Source organism: Pseudophryne corroboree, chromosome 1 (genome assembly GCF_028390025.1).
Source record: "Pseudophryne corroboree isolate aPseCor3 chromosome 1, aPseCor3.hap2, whole genome shotgun sequence".
In the NCBI taxonomy this organism is placed as follows: domain Eukaryota; kingdom Metazoa; phylum Chordata; class Amphibia; order Anura; family Myobatrachidae; genus Pseudophryne; species Pseudophryne corroboree.
Window position 1 is genome coordinate 236,135,219 of NC_086444.1, and position 18,487 is coordinate 236,153,705.

Below are 18,487 nucleotides of genomic sequence, written 5' to 3' on the forward strand. Positions count from 1 at the left end.
CTGCGTGCAGAGTGGATTGGGCTTCTTAGGCTACTGGACATTAGCTCCAGAGGGACGATCACAGGCCCAGCCATGGATGGGTCCCGGAGCCGCGCCGCCGGCCCCCTTACAGATGCTGAAGCAAGAAGAGGTCCATAAATCGGCGGCAGAAGACTTTCCTGTCTTCATAAGGTAGCGCACAGCACTGCAGCTGTGCGCCATTGCTCTCAGCACACTTCACACTCCGGTCACTGAGGGTGCAGGGCGCTGGGGGGGGGCGCCCTGGGAAGCAATGAATTTACCTTATTTGGCAAAAAATACATCACATATAGCTCCTGGGCTATATGGATGTATTTAACCCCTGCCAGTTTTCCAGAAAAAAGCGGGAGAAGAGCCCGCCGTGAAGGGGGCGGGGCCTATCTCCTCAGCACACAGCGCCATTTTTCCCACACAGCTCCGCTGGTAGGAAGGCTCCCAGAATCTCCCCTGCATCCTGCAACTACAGAAACAGGGTAAAAAAGAGAGGGGGGCACTTATTTGGCAAAATAACAGATATAAGCAGCTATAAGGGATAGACACTTATTGTAAGGTTGTCCCTATACATATATAGCGCTCTGGTGTGTGCTGGCAAACTCTCCCTCTGTCTCCCCAAGGGGCTAAGTGGGTCCTGTCCTCTATCAGAGCATTCCCTGTGTGTGTGCTGGGTGTCGGTACGTGTGTGTCGACATGTATGAGGAGGAAAATGATGTGGAGGCGGAGCAATTGCCTATAATGGTGATGTCACCCCCTAGGGAGTCGACACCTGAATGGATGACCGTAATTAAGGAATTACGTAACAGTGTCGGCACGTTACAGAAAACTGTTGACGACATGAGACAGCCGGCAGCTCAGTTAGTGCCTGTCCAGGCGTCTCAAACACCATCAGGGGCTATTAAACGCCCGTTACCTCAGTGGGTCGACACGGACCCAGACACAGACACTGACTCCAGTGTCGACGGTGAAGAAACAAACGTATTTTCCAGTAGGGCCACACGTTACATGATCACGGCAATGAAGGAGGTTTTGCACATCTCTGATACTGCAAGTACCACAAAAAGGGGTATTATGTGGGGTGTGAAAAAACTACCCGTAGTTTTTCCTGAATCAGATGAATTGAATGAAGTGTGTGATGAAGCGTGGGTTACCCCCGACAAAAAACTGCTAATTTCTAAAAAATTATTGGCACTATATCCCTTCCCACCAGAGGTTAGGGCTCGTTGGGAAACACCCCCTAGGGTGGATAAGGCGCTCACACGCTTATCAAAACAAGTGGCGTTACCGTCTCCAGAAACGGCCGCCCTTAAGGAGCCAGCAGATAGGAGGCTGGAAAATATCCTTAAAAGTATATACACTCATACTGGTGTTATACTGCGACCAGCAATCGCCTCAGCCTGGATGTGCAGTGCTGGGGTGACTTGGTCGGATTCCCTGACTGAAAATATTGATACCCTGGACAGGGACAATATATTATTGACTATAGAGCATTTAAAGGATGCATTCCTTTATATGCGAGATGCACAGAGAGACATTTGCACTCTGGCATCAAGAGTAAGTGCGATGTCCATTTCTGCCAGAAGAGGATTATGGACGCGACAGTGGTAAGGGGATGCGGATTCCAAACGGCATATGGAAGTATTGCTGTATAAAGGGGAGGAGTTATTTGGGGGCGGTCTATCGGACCTGGTGGCCACGGCAACGGCTGGGAAATCCACCTTTTTACCCCAAGTCACCTCGCAGCAGAAAAAGATACCGTCTTTTCAGGCTCAGTCCTTTCGTCCCCATAAGGGCAAGCGGGCAAAAGGCCACTCATATCTGCCCCGGGGCAGAGGAAGGGGAAAAAGACTGCAACAGACAGCTTCTTCCCACGAACAGAAGCCCTCCCCCGCTTCTGCCAAGTCCTCAGCATGACGCTGGGGCCTTACAAGCAGACTCAGGCACGGTGGGGGCCCGTCTCAAGAATTTCAGCGCGCAGTGGGCTCACTCGCAAGTGGACCCCTGGATCCTGCAGGTAGTATCTCAGGGGTACAAATTGGAATTCGAGACGTCTCCCCCTCGCCGGTTCCTGAAGTCTGCTTTACCAACGTCTACCCCCGACAGGGAGGCGGTATTGGAAGCCATTCACAAGCTGTATTCCCAGCAAGTGATAATCAAGGTACCCCTCCTACAACAGGGAAAGGGGTATTACTCCACGCTGTTTGTGGTACCGAAGCCGGACGGCTCGGTGAGACCCATTTTAAATCTGAAAGCCTTGAACACTTACATAAAAAGGTTCAAGTTCAAGATGGAGTCACTCAGAGCAGTGATAGCGAACCTGGAAGAAGGGGACTACATGGTGTCTCTGGACATCAAGGATGCTTACCTCCATGTCCCAATTTGCCCTTCTCACCAAGGGTACCTCAGGTTTGTGGTAAAGAACTGTCACTATCAGTTTCAGACGCTGCCGTTTGGATTGTCCACGGCACCCCGGGTCTTTACCAAGGTAATGGCCGAAATGATGATTCTTCTTCGAAGAAAAGGCGTCTTAATTATCCCTTACTTGGACGATCTCCTGATAAGGGCACGGTCCAGAGAACAGTTAGAGGTCGGAGTAGCACTATTTCAAATAGTACTACGACAGCACGGATGGATTCTAAATATTCCAAAATCGCAGCTGATTCCGACGACACGTCTGCTGTTCCTAGGGATGATTCTGGACACAGTACAGAAAAAGGTGTTTCTCCCGGAAGAGAAAGCCAGGGAGTTATCCGACCTAGTCAGGAAACTCCTAAGACCAGGCCAGGTGTCAGTGCATCAGTGCACAAGGGTCCTGGGAAAGATGGTGGCTTCTTACGAAGCGATTCCATTCGGCAGATTCCACGCAAGAACTTTTCAGTTGGATCTGCTAGACAAATGGTCCGGATCGCATCTTCAAATGCATCAGCGGATAACCCTGTCTCCAAGGACAAGGGTGTCTCTCCTGTGGTGGTTACAGAGTGCTCATCTCCTAGAGGGCCGCAGATTCGGCATTCAGGATTGGGTCCTGGTGACCACGGATGCCAGCCTGAGAGGCTGGGGAGCAGTCACACAGGGAAAAAATTTCCAGGGCTTGTGGTCAAGCATGGAAACGTCACTTCACATAAATATCCTGCAACTAAGGGCCATTTACAATGCCCTAAGTCAGGCAAGGCCTCTGCTTCAGGGTCAGCCAGTATTGATCCAGTCGGACAACATCACGGCAGTCGCCCACGTAAACAGACAGGGCGGCACAAGAAGCAGGAGGGCAATGACGGAAGTGGCAAGGATTCTTCGCTGGGCGGAAAATCATGTGATAGCACTGTCAGCAGTGTTCATTCCGGGAGTGGACAACTGGGAAGCAGACTTCCTCAGCAGACACGATCTTCACCCGGGGGAGTGGGGACTTCACCCAGAAGTCTTCCACATGATTGTAAACCGTTGGGAAAATCCAAAGGTGGACATGATGGCTTCTCGCCTCAACAAAAAACTGGACAGATATTGCTCCAGGTCAAGGGACCCTCAGGCAATAGCTGTGGACGCTCTGGTAACACCGTGGGTGTACCGGTCAGTGTATGTGTTCCCTCCTCTTCCTCTCATACCAAAAGTACTGAGAATCATAAGAAGGAGAGGAGTAAAGACTATACTCGTGGCTCCGGATTGGCCAAGAAGGACTTGGTACCCGGAAATTCAAGAGATGCTCACGGAAGACCCGTGGCCTCTACCTCTAAGACAGGACCTGCTCCAGCAGGGACCATGTCTGTTCCAAGACTTACCGCGGCTGCGTTTGACGGCATGGCGGTTGAACGCCGGATCCTGAAGGAAAAAGGCATTCCGGATGAAGTCATCCCTACCCTGATCAAAGCCAGGAAGGATGTAACCGTACAACATTATCACCGTATTTGGCGTAAATATGTTGCGTGGTGCGAGGCCAGGAAGGCCCCTACGGAGGAATTTCAACTGGGTCGATTCCTGCATTTCCTGCAAACAGGACTGTCTATGGGCCTCAAATTAGGGTCCATTAAGGTTCAAATTTCGGCCCTGTCGATATTCTTCCAAAAAGAACTAGCTTCTGTTCCTGAAGTTCAGACGTTTGTCAAGGGAGTACTGCATATACAGCCTCCTTTTGTGCCTCCAGTGGCACCTTGGGATCTCAATGTAGTGTTGGGATTCCTAAAATCACATTGGTTTGAACCACTCACCACTGTGGACTTGAAATATCTCACATGGAAAGTGGTAATGCTGTTAGCCCTGGCTTCAGCCAGGCGTGTATCAGAATTGGCGGCTTTATCCTATAAAAGCCCTTACCTAATTTTTCATACGGACAGGGCAGAATTGAGGACTCGTCCTCAATTTCTCCCTAAGGTGGTTTCAGCATTTCACTTAAACCAACCTATTGTGGTGCCTGCGGCTACTAGGGACTTGGAGGATTCCAAGTTGCTGGACGTAGTCAGGGCCCTGAAAATATATGTTTCCAGGACGGCTGGAGTCAGAAAATCTGACTCGCTGTTTATCCGGTATGCACCCAACAAGCTGGGTGCTCCTGCTTCTAAGCAGACGATTGCTCGTTGGATTTGTAGTACAATTCAGCTTGCACATTCTGTGGCAGGCCTGCCACAGCCAAAATCTGTAAAAGCCCATTCCACACGGAAAGTGGGCTCATCTTGGGCGGCTGCCCGAGGGATCTCGGCTTTACAACTTTGCCATCTTTTCAGAGGCTCCTTCTGTTATCATGCTGTTAACTGGGTTCAGATCACAAGTTGTACGGTGTGATTGGTGTGGCTGGTATGAGTCTTACCCGGGATTCAAAATCCTTCCTTATTGTGTACGCTCGTCCGGGCACAGTATCCTAACTGAGGCTTGGAGGAGGGTCATAGGGGGAGGAGCCAGTGCACACCAGCTAGTCCTAAAGCTTTTACTTTGTGCCCAGTCTCCTGCGGAGCCGCTATTCCCCATGGTCCTTTCGGAGTCCCCATGGTCCTTTCGGAGTCCCCAGCATCCACTACGGACTATGAGAAATAGAATTATCGGTAAGTAAATTCTTATTTTTTCCCATTGGAGCGGCTGCGTGTTATGTGATGCAGATGCCCCAAAAACAGCGCCGACCTGCCCCTGTTTTCCCCGTGCCACCCCCGCAACGCTCTGTCACCAGGTATGTTTACCATGAAAGTATATGTTACATTGGTTGCTGTGATTTTAGTGCTGATTTTCGCACTTCAGCACTGACTAATAAATGTTAGAGCAGTCACAGTGTTGGTCACTTGTTCGCCTCTAATAGGCCGCAAAAATATTACCTCTATCATTAATTGTCTTTCCAGCTCAATTGTTCATAAAACCATCAGAGTTAATGTGTGATTAAAATAGATGAAATGTTGCCCATAATTATGTAAATGTGGAGAATGTGTAAAAGGCAATTTCTCTGACGTCCTAGTGGATGCTGGGAACTCCGTAAGGACCATGGGGAATAGCGGCTCCGCAGGAGACTGGGCACAACTAAAAGAAAGCTGTTAGACTACCTGGTGTGCACTGGCTCCTCCCACTATGACCCTCCTCCAAGCCTCAGTTAGATTTCTGTGCCCGGCCGAGCTGGATGCACACTAGGGGCTCTCCTGAGCTCCTAGAAAGAAAGTATATTTTAGGTTTTTTATTTTACTGTGAGACCTGCTGGCAACAGGCTCACTGCAACGAGGGACTAAGGGGAGAAGAAGCGAACCTACCTGCTTGCAGCTAGCTTGGGCTTCTTAGGCTACTGGACACCATTAGCTCCAGAGGGATCGACCGCAGGACCCGTCCTTGGTGTTCGTTCCCGGAGCCGCGCCGCCGTCCCCCTTACAGAGCCAGAAGCAAGAAGAGGTCCGGAAAATCGGCGGCAGAAGACTTCAGTCTTCACCAAGGTAGCGCACAGCACTGCAGCTGTGCGCCATTGCTCCTCATGTACACCTCACACTCCGGTCACTGATGGGTGCAGGGCGCTGGGGGGGGCGCCCTGAGCAGCAATATTAAGACCTTGGCTGGCAAAATAATCACAATATATAGCCCCAGAGGCTATATATGTGATAAATACCCCTGCCAGAATCCATAAAAAAGCGGGAGAAAAGTCTGCCGAAAAAGGGGCGGAGCTATCTCCCTCAGCACACTGGCGCCATTTCTCCCTCACAGCTCCGCTGGAAGGAAGCTCCCTGGCTCTCCCCTGCAGTCTGCACTACAGAAGGGTAAAAAAGAGAGGGGGGGCACTAAATTTAGGCGCAGTATAATAATTATAGCAGCTATAAGGGGATATAATTCAGTTAGTCCCTGTATTATATAGTGCTCTGGTGTGTGCTGGCATACTCTCTCTCTGTCTCCCCAAAGGGCTTTGTGGGGTCCTGTCCTCTGTCAGAGCATTCCCTGTGTGTGTGCGGTGTGTCGGTACGGCTGTGTCGACATGTTTGATGAGGAGGCTTATGTGGAGGCAGAGCAGATGCCTATAAATGTGATGTCACCCCCTGCGGGGCAGACACCTGAGTGGATGGACTTATGGAAGGAATTACGTGCAAGTGTCGACTCCTTACATAAAAAATTTGACGACATGCCAAATGCGGGACAGCCGGCTTCTCAGCTCGTGCCTGCCCAGACGACTCAAAGGCCATCAGGGGCTCTAAAGCGCCCACTACCTCAGATGGCAGACACAGATGTCGACACGGATACTGATACCAGTGTCGACGACGAAGAGTCTAATTTAATGTCCACTAGGGCCATTCGTTGCATGATTGAGGCAATGAAAGAGGTATTACACATTTCTGATATAAACCCAGGTACCTCAAAAAAGGGTATTATGTTTGGGGAGAAAAAACTACCAATAGTTTTTCCCCCATTTGAAGAATTAAATGAAGTGTGTGAAGAAGCGTGGGCTTCCCCCGATAAAAAATTGGTAATTACTAAAAAGTTACTAATGGCGTTCCCTTTCTCGCCAGAGGATAGGTCACGTTGGGAAACACCCCCTAGGGTGGATAAAGCGCTCACACGTTTGTCAAAAAAGGTGGCACTACCGTCTCCGGATACGGCCGCCCTAAAGGAGCCTGCTGATAGAAAGCAGGAGGCGATCCTGAAGTCTGTATATACACACTCAGGCATTTTACTGAGACCAGCTATTGCTTCAGCATGGATGTGCAGTGCTGCAGCTGCGTGGTCAGATTCCCTGTCGGAAAATATTGACACCCTAGACAGGGACACTATTCTGCTAACCATAGAGCATATAAAAGACTCAGTCTTATACATGAGAGATGCTCAGAGGGAGATCTGCCGGCTGGCATCTAAAATAAGTGCAATGTCCATTTCTGCTAGGAGAGGCTTATGGACTCGGCAGTGGACAGGGGATGCAGATTCGAAAAGGCACATGGAAGTTTTGCCTTATAAGGGTGAGGAGTTATTCGGGGATGGTCTCTCAGACCTAGTTTCCACAGCAACAGCTGGGAAGTCAGCATTTTTGCCCCATGTTCCCTCACAGCCTAAGAAAGCGCCGTATTATCAGGTACAGTCCTTTCGACCCCAGAAAAACAGGCGGGGAAAAGGCGGGTCCTTTCTGTCCAGAGGCAGAGGTAGGGGAAAAAGGCTGCAACAAACAGCAGGTTCCCAGGAACAAAAGTCCTCCCCCGCTTCTTCCAAGTCCGCCGCATGACGGTGGGTCTCCACAGGCGGAGCCAGGCACGGTGGGGGGCCGCCTCAAAAATTTCAGCGATCAGTGGGCTCGCTCACAGGTGGATCCCTGGATCCTTCAAGTAGTATCTCAGGGGTACAAGCTGGAATTCGAGGCGTCTCCCCCCCGCCGTTTCCTCAAATCTGCCTTGCCGACAACTCCCTCAGGCAGGGAGGCTGTGCTAGAGGCAATTCACAAGCTGTATTCCCAGCAGGTGATAGTCAAGGTGCCCCTACTTCAACAAGGACGGGGTTACTATTCCACACTGTTTGTGGTACCGAAACCGGACGGTTCGGTGAGACCCATTTTAAATTTGAAATCCTTGAACACATACATAAAAAAATTCAAGTTCAAGATGGAATCGCTCAGGGCGGTTATTGCAAGCCTGGACGAGGGGGATTACATGGTATCCCTGGACATCAAGGATGCTTACCTGCATGTCCCCATTTACCATCCTCACCAGGAGTACCTCAGATTTGTGGTACAGGATTGCCATTACCAATTCCAGACACTACCGTTTGGACTGTCCACGGCACCGAGGGTGTTTACCAAGGTAATGGCAGAAATGATGATACTCCTTCGAAAAAAGGGAGTTTTAATTATCCCGTACTTGGACGATCTCCTTATAAAGGCGAGGTCCAAGGAGCAGTTGTTAGTCGGAGTAGCATTATCTCGGGAAGTGCTACAACAGCACGGATGGATTCTAAACATTCCAAAGTCAGAGCTGGTTCCTACCACACGCCTACTGTTCCTGGGGATGGTTCTGGACACAGAACAGAAAAAAGTGTTTCTCCCGCAGGAGAAAGCCAAGGAGCTGTCATCTCTAGTCAGAGACCTCCTGAAACCAACACAGGTATCGGTGCATCACTGCACACGAGTCCTGGGGAAAATGGTAGCTTCCTACGAAGCAATTCCATTCGGCAGGTTCCATGCAAGAACCTTTCAGTGGGACCTCTTGGACAAGTGGTCGGGATCGCATCTTCAGATGCATCGGCTGATAACCCTGTCTCCAAGGACCAGGGTATCTCTACTGTGGTGGCTGCAGAGTGCTCATCTTCAAGAGGGCCGCAGATTCGGCATACAGGACTGGGTCCTGGTGACCACGGATGCCCGCCTTCGAGGCTGGGGGGCAGTCACACAGGGAAGAAATTTCCAAGGAGTTTGGTCAAGTCAGGAGTCGTCCCTACACATAAATATTCTGGAACTAAGGGCCATTTACAATGCCCTAAGTCAGGCAAGGCCCCTGCTTCAAAACCAGCCGGTACTGATGCAATCAGACAACATCACGGCAGTCGCCCATGTAAACCGACAGGGCGGCACAAGAAGCAGGATGGCGATGGCAGAAGCCACAAGGATTCTCTGATGGGCGGAAAATCACGTCTTAGCACTGTCAGCGGTGTTCATTCCGGGAGTGGACAACTGGGAAGCAGACTTCCTCAGCAGACACGACCTACACCCGGGAGAGTGGGGACTTCATCCAGAAGTCTTCCAACTGTTGGTAAACCGTTGGGAAAGGCCACAGGTGGACATGATGGCGTCCCGCCTAAACAAAAAACTAGAGAGATATTGACCAGGTCAAGGGACCCTCACGCAATAGCGGTGGACGCTCTAGTGACACCGTGGGTGTACCAGTCGGTTTATGTATTCCCTCCTCTGCCTCTCATACCCAAGGTACTGATAATAATAAGAAGACGAGGAGTAAGAACGATACTCGTGGTTCCGGATTGGCCAAGAAGAGCTTGGTACCCAGAACTTCAAGAAATGATATCAGAGGACCCATGGCCTCTACCGCTCAGACGGGATCTGCTACAGCAGGGGCCCTGTCTGTTCCAAGACTTACCGCGGCTGCGTTTGACGGCATGGCGGTTGAATACCGGATCCTAAAGGAAAAGGGCATTCCGGAGGAAGTCATTCCTACGCTGATAAAAGCCAGGAAAGAAGTAACCGCAAACCATTATCACCGTATTTGGCGAAAATATGTTGCGTGGTGTGAGGCCAGGAAGGCCCCAACAGAGGAATTTCAGCTGGGTCGTTTTCTGCACTTCCTACAGTCGGGAGTGACTATGGGCCTAAAATTGGGTTCCATTAAAGTCCAGATTTCAGCTCTGTCGATTTTCTTCCAGAAAGAACTGGCTTCACTGCCTGAAGTTCAGACATTTGTAAAGGGAGTGCTACATATTCAGCCCCCTTTTGTGCCTCCTGTGGCACCTTGGGATCTCAATGTGGTGTTGAGTTTCCTAAAATCACATTGGTTTGAGCCACTTAAAACCGTGGATCTCAAATATCTCACGTGGAAAGTGGTCATGTTATTGGCCTTGGCTTCGGCCAGGCGTGTGTCAGAATTGGCGGCTTTGTCATGTAAAAGCCCTTATCTGATTTTCCATATGGATAGGGCAGAATTGAGGACTTGTCCCCAGTTTCTCCCTAAGGTGGTATCAGCTTTTCACTTGAACCAACCTATTGTAGTGCCTGCGGCTACTAGGGACTTGGAAGATTCCAAGTTACTGGACGTAGTCAGGGCCTTGAAAATGTATGTTTCCAGGACGGCTGGAGTCAGGAAAACTGACTCGCTTTTTATCCTGTATGCACCGAACAAACTCGGTTCTCCTGCTTCTAAGCAGTCTATTGCTTGCTGGATTTGTAGCACAATTCAGCTGGAGCATTCTGCGGCTGGATTGCCGCATCCTAAATCAGTAAAAGCCCATTCCACAAGGAAAGTGGGCTCATCTTGGGCGGCTGCCTGAGGGGTCACGGCTTTACAACTTTGCCGAGCTGCAACTTGGTCAGGGGCAAACACGTTTGCTAAATTCTACAAATTTGATACCCTGGCTGAGGAGGACCTTGAGTTCTCTCATTCGGTGCTGCAGAGTCATCCGCACTCTCCTGCCCGTTTGGGAGCTTTGGTATAATCCCCATGGTCCTTACGGAGTTCCCAGCATCCACTAGGACGTCAGAGAAAATAAGATTTTACTCACCGGTAAATCTATTTCTCGTAGTCCGTAGTGGATGCTGGGCGCCCATCCCAAGTGTGGATTGTCTGCAATACTTGTATATAGTTATTGCCTAACTAAAGGGTTATTGTTGTGAGCCATATATTGAGAGGCTCAGGTTATAGTTCATACTGTTAACTGGGTATAGTATCACGAGTTATACGGTGTGATTGGTGTGGCTGGTATGAGTCTTACCCGGGATTCAAAATCCTTCCTTATTGTGTCAGCTCTTCCGGGCACAGTATCCTAACTGAGGCTTGGAGGAGGGTCATAGTGGGAGGAGCCAGTGCACACCAGGTAGTCTAAAAGCTTTCTTTTAGTTGTGCCCAGTCTCCTGCGGAGCCGCTATTCCCCATGGTCCTTACGGAGTTCCCAGCATCCACTACGGACTACGAGAAATAGATTTACCGGTGAGTAAAATCTTATTTTTTGATAGAAAAAGCAATTACAAAAACGTAAAACTATGAACTCACCTAGATATTTAAAAAATATAATTTAATGAAAAGTGAAAAAATATAACTTAATGAAAGTGATAAAGATGAAATACTGCACATTCAATAATAAATGAAGAACTCCCAGTTCTATGAACCATTTTGTGTATAGCAACATCATAAATTAGAAATTAATTTTTTTAATGAGAAAATAAAATTCTACCAATATATGGTGATCTGCAATCTAGATTAAATTTGGGCAATTAAGCAAAGGTGAATATACATAATTATTTACATACACACATTAGTTCAAAGAACAACAATGTATGTTCAGTAACTCTTGAAAGATTCAGAATGTATAATCTTATGACACAGTGCATTTTGCAACCGGTGAGGCAACCACCTTGGACACGCTCAGTTGCTGTACTATGTAATGTGCTACATCAGTTCTTGCCTCATTGGCGCTTACACACACATACACACACATCCACTGCCGTATTTATAATGGGCGCTGTGCTCACCGCACACCCTGCTCCCATTTGTTGAATACTTACCCCTTCAGAATCCTGCATCGGCAGCAAATCACTGGGAAAATGGCCACCGCACTATTTTCCCAAAGACCTGCACATGGTCACACTAGACTCTGATACAGTGCTATGGTCTCCTAGTGACCCTAGTGATCAGAGTCCCACTGCAGTACTGGTTAGAGAGTAGGGTGCCCACTGGTTAGAGACTGCACACTGGCCCCCTCCTCTCTTTAGACGCCCCTGCACACACTGGTTTGATTCATACTGTACATATGAACCCATTGCTGGCGCTGGGAAGCTGCACTGTTAACTGCTGTGCCAAGCAAGGTACATGAAAACATAAATAAAAACAAACAACCTGGTCTGTCTAAAAATGGGTAAACTTCCCTAAAATTACACCTTACACTTTTTTTTTCACATTTCTGCAACTAAAATTTTATTACAAAGCTGCTTAAGTCTTCAGTTATTCCCGGACCTATTTATTGACATTTATTTATATAGCGCCAGCATACTACTTTGCACTTTAAAAATGTGTCCCATCTTATAATACGCTCGCAACTTAATTAGAGTTACTGTTACAGTTGCCTGCTTTAACTGTAGCATTTATTTAAAAAAAGTGGAACTGGCACATTAATTCATTAAGACTAAAATTATATACAATATTACAAAATATAGTATTACAAAAAAGATTAACAGAAAAAGCAAACTTACACTTTTTTTATGGAGTCTGAATTGGGGAAGGCTGTTAAATAGACGAACCTCTATAGCAGATTATAAGGGAATGGTATGGTATCCCGCCGCACGGGATGCCAATGGTCAGATTACCAACATCGCCATCCCGAGCCGTGGAATGCCGTCAGGGGGGCGAGCGAAACAAAGCCCCTTGCGGGCTGTATGGCGAGCTACGCTCGTCACAGGTTCTATTCTCCCTCTATGCATGTCGTGGACACCCATAGAGGGGGAATCACCTACCATTGATGAGGTCAGCCCTCCCAGGTAATCTAGCATGCAGGGTTTAGTACAGGGTAAAATGAGCCCCATCCATCAAACTACCGCATTTAGCTTTGTCTTCTTCCCAGCCTACACGTCAGTAGCCTACTTGCATACTTACCTACTCTCATGGAATGTTCCCTTTGACTTTCGGAAAAGCCAGTGATTCTCTTGGATCACACCCACTGCTGCTTCCGAATCATGACATTGTGTTGCCGGGGGTAAGGCCATGATTTTTTATATCCTGTCATCATATCCCCTGCACACTTGCCCCTTTAACACGTTCCAGGGTCTCCCAGAGAAGTAATAGAAAAAGTAGACGAGAATGCCTATATGCATCTGGAACTCAGCGTGCATCCAGAATTCAATCTATGGGCCTAATGTTATATCTGCCCCCCCTGCAGTGCACATGGTTTTGCCCATTAACTAACAAATTTGCTGCTGCCCCAATGCCCCTAAGCTAAGAACAGTGAAATTGAAGTTATACCTGACAAGATAGAGATTCATTAAAAACTATCATACTCTTCACTGCAGATACAGTGCTTGTTGTAGAAACTTGTAGAAACATTTGGATCTTCTACCTCTTAATATGCAATTACACATTGTCAATTCTTTATTTGCATTGTCTGGTCTCTTCCTGTTATTATTTGTGTTTATTAGTTAATATGTTCTGCTTTTATATTTGAGTACAGAAGTAGTTTTTCTACTGGCATAAGAACATAGTTGGCATCTGTTACTAAATTTCCTGACAGTCAATCAAAGATTGTAGGGCAGTACAGATGATGTAATACAGAGGTTCTCAAACGCTGTACTCAAGGCACCCCAATGGTCCAGCTTCTAAGTTTATCCATGCTTGGCGACAGGTGGCTTAATTAGCAACTCAGTCTATTTGATATAACCATCTATGCTGAGCCATGGATATATTGTACCTACAACCTGGATCTTTGGGGTGCCTCTGATGTGATGGTTAGCATTACTGCCGCACAGCAGTGTGGTCATGGGTTTGTTTCCCAGCATGGCCCTAACTGTGTGGAGTTTGTATATTCTTCCCATACTTGCGTGGATTTCTTCCGGGTACTCCGGTTTCCTCCCACACTCCAAAAATATACTGGTAGGTTAATTGGCTCCCAACCAAAATTAACCCTAGTGTGTAAGTATGTGTGTATATGGACAGGCTAGATGAGCCAAGTGGTTCTTATCTGCCGTCAAATTCTATATTTCAGTTATCTGTCAGAAAGGACAGTAGACAATCACTGACAGTAATACATAACAAACTGGGTCCAACACACAAATGCATGTGAATAGGGTAATTAGTCCTTGTCAGCTTTTTTTGCCAAGCATGCTAATATTTAGATTTTTCATACACAAACAACAGAAATAATGTGTCAGTAAAAATATTGATTGTCATTAAACATTTTTACAAGATTGGTAATGAAAGTTTTCTCAAGGGTTAGGATTCGGGCAAAAGGATATTACATTCTATTTCTGTAAATCATTTTGCTCACATAACATTGTTGGCATTCTACGTATAATACAAACATTATAAAAAGCATACTTATAATAATAACTTTATAATTCAAAGCATACTTATAATACAAAGCATGTAATTGTTCTTTTTTGATGGAGTATTTTCTACTTATTTCAGATACCATGATCAACAGGATGTTACTAGCAACTTTCTTGGAGCCATGTGGTTAATTTCAATAACTTTTCTGTCGATTGGATATGGTGACATGGTACCAAACACTTACTGTGGAAAAGGAGTGTGTTTACTTACTGGAATTATGGTAAGACGATACTTTAATGCAATAACTTGAACACCAATGAAATATGGCTTAATAGGATTGGTCCTTCTGCCGTAGTTCATTATATTGTAAAACTGAAAACACAAGAAATGCTCCAGTGACATAATGTGACATAATCTGTTGTGTTCTTTCTCATGTATGTATGCTGTTGGGCACTATATACTGTAGCCCTTAGGTTTGAATTAGTGGACGTCAGAACTGTAGATGTTTGTTATACCTGGAAACAGTGGAGCATATATTTAATATTTACAGTTTATAAAAGTAGGAGCATGCACTTTATGGGTAATATCCACCCAAACTGACGGTGTTTACAATTAAACAAGCTCCCCTTAGGTATCTTATTGGCTGGTGTTAAGTGAAAATAACCCTGGCCGTTTGGGATATGTTTTTGTCCTCAAAAGTTCTTCTTTGCCTAATTTCCATGCCACTGATCAAAGAATAGTGACTGAAAGCGCATAGATGATGATGTAGAGTTGGACAGAAATGCTTAGTGCCTATTGCAAGGGGTGGTCTTCAGTATGCCGGCGGTCGGGCTCCCGGCGACCAGCATACCTGCGCCGGGAGCCCGACAGCCGGCATACTGACACTTATTCTCCCTCGTGGGGGTCCACGACCCCCCTGGAGGGAGAATAAAATAGTGTGGCGCGCGTAGCGCGCCACCGTGCCCGTAGCGTGGCGAGCGCAGCGAGCCCGCAAGGGGCTCATTTGCGCTCGCCACACTGTCGGTAAGCCGGCGGTCGGGCTCCCGGCGCCGGTATGCTGGTCGCCGGGAGCCCGACTGCCGGCATATCGTAGTGAACCCTATTGCAAGTGCCTATTCAGTGAGAGACACATCTCTTGCTTACTACTCAATGCTGGGGGGGGGGGCTAAACAGGAGGGAGGTGGTGACCCCACTTGTGTAGTTCTATCTGCACTAGCACTCAGAGGCTAGGCTGCTAGTGGCAACATCAGGAGACAATCAGCTTGTTGTTGAGTTCACTAGCAGCAACAGGCATGAAAAAATATGCTGTCTCCACCTTGAAGAAAACAACCCGTGCTAAAATCACTAGTCTCATCCTACATCAATGCTGTGACCGGTGTTGGGTTATTAATAGTTAAATAACAGTTTTCAGATGTTTTTGCTGCTGCGTTGACGGTTTCAGTAAGATCTGGCGTGCCTACACGGTTTGTGTATGCTTTCATCTTTAAAACTACAATTTCCAGCATACCTATGGTTTCTGTGACCCCTAAAGAGTTAGGTTAGGAATAAAGTTGTGTTAGGGAAATCACTAATGACTATTTTTATATTGCTTTATAATATTTTACAAAATATTAATATATATGATTTTAACGCCGCTAAACACAAACAACTAATTTAACTTCTGGTTAAAGGAAGAACCTTCTATTTTATTGTCCACCTATATCAATTGATTTAGAGACACGGTCATTTCCTGTTAGTGTTCTTATATATGACTGACATCATCCAGTCTACATACCCCTCACAAACCATATTCTCAGGTGTTTTGGTCTAATTATTATTAGACATTTTAACCAAATAATGTTTATCAGGTGTAATCTGTTTTTCTCTTACGTCCTAGAGGATGCTGGGGACTCCGTAAGGACCATGGGGTATAGACGGACTCCGCAGGAGACATGGGCACTCTAAAGACTTTAGATGGGTGTGCACTGGCTCCTCCCTCTATGCCTCTCCTCCAGACCTCAGTTAGATCCTGTGCCCAGAGGAGACTGGATGCACTGCAGGGGAGCTCTACTGAGTTTCTCTGAAAAGACTTTTGTTAGGTTATTTATTTTCAGGGAGCACTGCTGGCAACAGGCTCCCTGCATTGTGGGACTGAGGGGAGAGAAGCAGACCTACTTAACTGATAGGCTCTGCTTCTTAGGCTACTGGACACCATTAGCTCCAGAGGGTCGGAACACAGGTGTCGTCCTCGCTGTTCGTCCCGGAGCCGCGCCGCCGTCCTCCTCACAGAGCCGGAAGATAGAAGCCGGGTGAGTATAAGAAGAAAGAAGACATCACAGGCGGCAGAAGACTTCAGATCTTCACCGAGGTACCGAGGTAACGCTGCGCGCCATTGCTCCTACATTCACACACACTGACAGCACTGTAAGGGTGCAGGGCGCAGGGGGGGCGCCCTGGGCAGCAAGAATAACCTCAAGGGACACTGGCTGACATATTATATACTGCGGAGGCAGTATATAAAAAAAAAACCCGCCAGTATAAAGAATTTGAGCGGGACCGAAGCCCGCCGTTGAGGGGGCGGAGCTTGATCCTCCAGCACTAACCAGCGCCATTTTCTCCACAGCACGCTGCAGAGAAGCTGCTCCCCGGACACTCCCCTGCTGTTCAAGTACAGAGGGCAAAAACGAGGGGGGGGGGGGCACATTAATTGGCGCAGTGAGTGTATTTTTGATCTATAAAAGCGCTGTACAGACTGGGATTCTGTTCCAGTGTCCAGTGGCGCTGGCTGTGTGCTGGCATACTCTCTCTCTGTCTCTCCAAAGGGCCTTATTGGGGAACTGTCCCCATATTTATTTATCCCAGTGTGTGTCGGGGTGTCGGTACGTGTGTGTCGGCATGTCTTAAGCGGAAGGCTCGTCTAGGGAGGAGGTGGAGCAGATGATTGTGGTGTCTCCGTCAGCGCCGCCGACGCCTGATTGGTTGGATATGTGGAATGTTTTAAATGCAAATATGACTTTATTACATAAAAGATTGGACAAAGCAGAGTCCAGGGAAAAGCCAGGGAGTCAATCCATGGCTTTGACTGTGTCACAAGGCCCTTCGGGGTCTCAAAAACGTCCCCTTTCCCAGGTAGTAGACACTGATACCGACACGGATTCTGACTCCAGTGTCGACTATGATGATGATTCATTATATGATTATGGCTATAAAAGATGTTTTGCATATCACAGAGGACCCCTCTGTGCCTGACACGAGTGTATGCATGTTTAAGGAAAAGAAACCTGAGGTAACGTTTCCCCCATCTCATGAGCTGAACGCCTTATTTGAAAAAACTTGGGAAACTCCAGACAAGAAACTGCAGATTCCCAAGAGAATTATTATGGCGTATCCTTTCCCCTCACAGGACAGGTTACGGTGGGAATCCTCGCCCACGGTAGACAAGGCTTTGACGCGCTTGTCCAAAAAGGTGGCGCTACAGTCTCCAGACACGGCAGCTCTCAAGGATCCTGCTGATCGCAGACAGGAAACTACCTTGAAATCGATTTATACACATATGGGTGCCTTGCTCAGACCGGCAGTAGTGTCAGCATGGGTGGGTAGCGCAATTGCAGCATGGGCAGATAACTTGTCATCTGACATTGACACCCTAGATAAGGATAGCATTTTATTGACCTTGGGTCACATTAAAGACGCAGCGTTATATATGAGAGATGCTGCGAGAGACATTGGGCTGTTGGGTTCAAGAGCCAATGCCATGGCAATTTCTGCTAGGCGGTCCCTGTGGACCCGCCAATGGACGGGTGATGCCGATTCAAAGAGACATATGGAAGTTTTACCTTACAAGGGTGAGGTTTTATTTGGGGAGGGCCTCGCGTACCTGGTTTCCACAGCTACCGCGGGTAAGTCTTCTTTTTTGCCTTATGTTCCCCCACAGCAAAAGAAAACACCTCAATATCAAATGCAGTCCTTTCGGTCGCATAAGGCCAGAAGGGGTCGGGGCTCTTCCTTCCTCGCCAGAGGTAAGGGTAGAGGGAAAAGAACACCTGCTACAGCTAGTTCCCAGGAACAAAAGTCCTCCCCGGCTTCTACAAAATCCACTGCATGACGCTAGGGCTCCACTGAGGGAGTCCGCGCCGGTGGGGGCACGTCTTCAACTCTTCAGCCAGATCTGGGTTCAGTCGGATGTGGATCCTTGGGCGATCAAAATTGTATCCCAAGGCTACAAACTGGAATTCGAAGAAGTGCCTCCTCGCCCATTTTTCAAATCGGCTTTGCCAGTTTCTCCCCCAGAGAGGGAAATAGTTTCAGCTGCCATACAAAAGCTGTGTCAACAACAAGTGATTATCAAGGTTCCCCTGATGCAGCAGGGGAAAGGGTAC

The 18,487-nt window shown here is 47.6% G+C and overlaps 1 protein-coding gene across 2 annotated transcripts in view; it reads left to right on the top strand.

Moving 5' to 3' along the window:
• Positions 1–18,487, top strand: part of KCNN2 (potassium calcium-activated channel subfamily N member 2) — a 215,058-nt gene that overhangs the window by 135,270 nt on the left and 61,301 nt on the right. For both annotated transcript variants that reach the window (XM_063964144.1, XM_063964143.1), the window contains exon 4: positions 14,268–14,409. In XM_063964144.1, the coding sequence (XP_063820214.1) occupies positions 14,268–14,409 (142 nt within the window). The remainder of the gene's footprint in view (positions 1–14,267; positions 14,410–18,487) is intronic.